This window comes from Haliaeetus leucocephalus, unplaced genomic scaffold (assembly GCF_000737465.1).
Source record: "Haliaeetus leucocephalus isolate CR32 unplaced genomic scaffold, Haliaeetus_leucocephalus-4.0 Scaffold162, whole genome shotgun sequence".
Lineage (NCBI taxonomy): Eukaryota > Metazoa > Chordata > Aves > Accipitriformes > Accipitridae > Haliaeetus > Haliaeetus leucocephalus.
The window spans coordinates 10124592-10127369 of record NW_010972598.1 but is presented as its reverse complement, the minus strand read 5'-3'; the positions used below and the strand labels follow the sequence as shown (position 1 = coordinate 10127369).

The window sequence follows — 2778 nt, the reverse complement described above, 5'->3', positions numbered from 1 at the left end:
GGACAGGGAGCTTTGGGGGGAGATCAGTCTTCCCCAAGCCCTGGGAAAGTGCTGCCGAGCGGTCAGGGCTCCTTGCAAAGTTCCCCCAGCCCAGCACATGGTGAAAAGTGACGGATTGGAGAGGACTTGAAGCCAAATGTGGGCTTTGGGGGCCCAGGCAGATGGGTGGCACGGTGGCAGTCTGCAGCCCCACACCACGGCTCCACACCGCAAGGCTGGTGCTTGGGGCTGCTGCAAAGCCCCAGTGTTTTGGGGGCTTTGGCCGTCCCCGGGGATGGACTCGGCCACCAGCCTGTCCTGATGCTGCCTGTGGCTTCAGGGGAGGGCAGCTTGGGCTGCAGCCGCCAGCACCTTCTCGGTGCCTGTGCCACGCTCCTAATCACTATATGATGGGCCGGCAGCACCTTATCTCCTATCGATTTCCTTCCCAAGAACAGCCAGGCTGTTTGCTCACACCTGACTGGCACTTAGCTGCCTCTCAGCTGAACAACTGCCGAGCTTGCCAGGCCCCCAGCAGTGTGCCCGTGCCAGCAGGAGTCCCTTTGGCATCCCGAGCGGCTGGGGAGAGATGGTCCGATGCGGCACCCACCATCGGCGTGCAAGGGCTGAGCCATGGGGAGCCAGAGCAGGGGTCGTGCAGACCCACGTGCACACACGCGTGTGTACACGCAGCTTCTGCTGCACGGGGCGGAGGGACCTACCAGGCTGGCAGGCAAACACACCGGGGCTATTGACGCCACATCAATCCTGCAGCCCTGACAGGTGAATGGGCTCTCACTCACACCGTTAAGATAAATGATATTTATTTGCTGCTAAGAGGTTCCAACAAGAGGCCCCAACAAGTGACTTTTGAACCAGCACCTCTTGCTGCCGGTACACGCCCAAACTGGGGAAAACCCTGGGAAATGTCCCCAAGGCTGCATCGCTCCCGTGGGCTCTTCTTGCCCCACACACAGCACCACGGCCACAGCCCCTTCCCCTGCCTGGCACACAGACCCTGCCCCATACGTGCTATCCCAGCCCCTTCTCCGGCCCAGCCTCATGAGGGCACCCTGGACCGCACGCCCACGAAGCAAGCGCTGGGACTTGGCTGGGGCCGGGACCTTTATTTCATCAATGCCGACAGCACGGCCGTGCCTGACGCTGCCCACGCATGCTGCTCCCAGCCCCGCAAGCCGTGATCCCTGGCCAGGAGCCACCCCGAGGGGGGCAGCAGCCGCCCCGGCCTCACAGCCGGGCATCTGCTGGGGCGGGGGGGGGTGTCACCCCCCTGGGAGGAAGCAGGCAGCCGGGCCGGGCACCCCAAGACCCAGAGGGGTGGGCTGTGCCGGTGCTCAGCCGCTGTGCGTGCCCAAGCCCAGCACTGAGAAGGCCGCACGATGCTTCCTCAGCAGCAGCCGGATCTTCTCGTCATCCGAGTCTGGGTCCAGGGGCTTGTTGTACTCGTCGTCCTCCGTCTCAGAGGCCGCCCGCTCTCCGCCAGAGCCCCCCGCCCGCTGCGAGGACGAGGAGGGCTCCAGGGCGCTCTTCTTCCTCCATTTGGTCCGTCGGTTCTGGAACCAGACCTGCCGCCCCATGGGCCCGGCTCGGTTAGCAGCCGCCACGCCACGCGCCCCGTGCCACGCGGGGACCAACACTCACCTTCACCTGGGACTCAGTCATGCCAAGGGAATAGGCCAGCCGTGCTCTCTCCGGACCCGCCAGGTACTTGGTCTGCTCAAAAGTCTTCTCCAGAGCGAAGATCTGGTGCCCCGTGAAGGTTGGGCGCGTGTGCTTCTTCTTGTGGATGCTGTCGGCCAGGTGAGCAGGGGCTGCGGGAGAGGAGGAGGGAGGCAGGTGAGCACCCGGGCTCCCTGCAGCGCGCGGCTCTGGGCAGCTCTCCCCTTCCCAAAAACGGCACCGGCGCGCCCGCCAGCAGCCACAGAGTCCCTCCACGCTGGCTTCCCTCCAACTTAAAACCATATTCGGGCTTCAAGGCTTCAGCCCCATCCCAGGAGGGCTGAGCTGCCCTCTGTGCGGGCCCCGTAGAGCCAGAACCGTGCCGTGCATCTCCCGCTCGGGGACAGCGCTAATTTGTTGTGCTGAGAGGGGAAGGGTCGTTAGCAGCAGCGCATGACCCCAGAGGCACGCGGCACTGGGAACACCGTGCCCCTGTGCCCCACACCTTGCAGGATGCACGACAGGAAGGCAGGCAGAGCTGGTTGGCTCGTAGCTGTGCCAGGAGCGGATGGCCGAGCTGCCTGACCCGTCTGCTCCAAGGGCATCACCTGGAGAGGTGGGAAGGGGACCGTGGCTGCAGGTGCCGAGCAGCTGCACCCAGCCCCTGGCCCAGAGCCTCCTGGGGCTCCCCACAGGGCAGTGGGTGCACCCACCCCACCCACCCTCCAGCACGGCAGCAACGTGCTCTGCGATCCCCCCGCCAGCTCTCCGGCCATCCTGCCTGTCTCTGCCCCGAGCCGGGCTGGGCACTGAGCCCAGTGAAGCTGCCGGAGGGACGGGGAGATCTGCGGGACGGCGGGCTCTGCCTGTCCTTGCCGGAACAAGCTGTGGCTTGCCTGGGGGGGCTAAGCAAAGAGTTAATCCCTGCCATTGGAGCTGCCCCTGCTCTTGAGCCGAAATCTCTGTGGCAGGTTGAGGTCCAGCAGCATTGGCTCCGGGGCCGTTCCCACCGTCCTGGGGCAGCCCACAGGGTGACCAGCCGTGCCTCGCGCCGGGCGATGGAGAAGACGTGGCCTGGGCGGCTGCGGGGCACCCACCGCCTGCGGCACCCACCCACCC

At 65.7% G+C, this 2778-nt stretch overlaps 1 protein-coding gene across 1 annotated transcript in view; it reads right to left on the bottom strand.

Moving 5' to 3' along the window:
* Positions 1-1334: 1334 nt before the first annotated feature.
* The window catches only part of NKX6-3 (NK6 homeobox 3), a 1859-nt gene continuing 415 nt past the window's right edge, over positions 1335-2778 (bottom strand). The window contains exons 2-4 of the mRNA XM_010562725.1: positions 1907-1914; positions 1642-1811; positions 1335-1565 (exon numbers count right to left, since the gene is read on the bottom strand). Of these exons, the coding sequence (XP_010561027.1) occupies positions 1335-1565; positions 1642-1811; positions 1907-1914 (409 nt within the window). The remainder of the gene's footprint in view (positions 1566-1641; positions 1812-1906; positions 1915-2778) is intronic.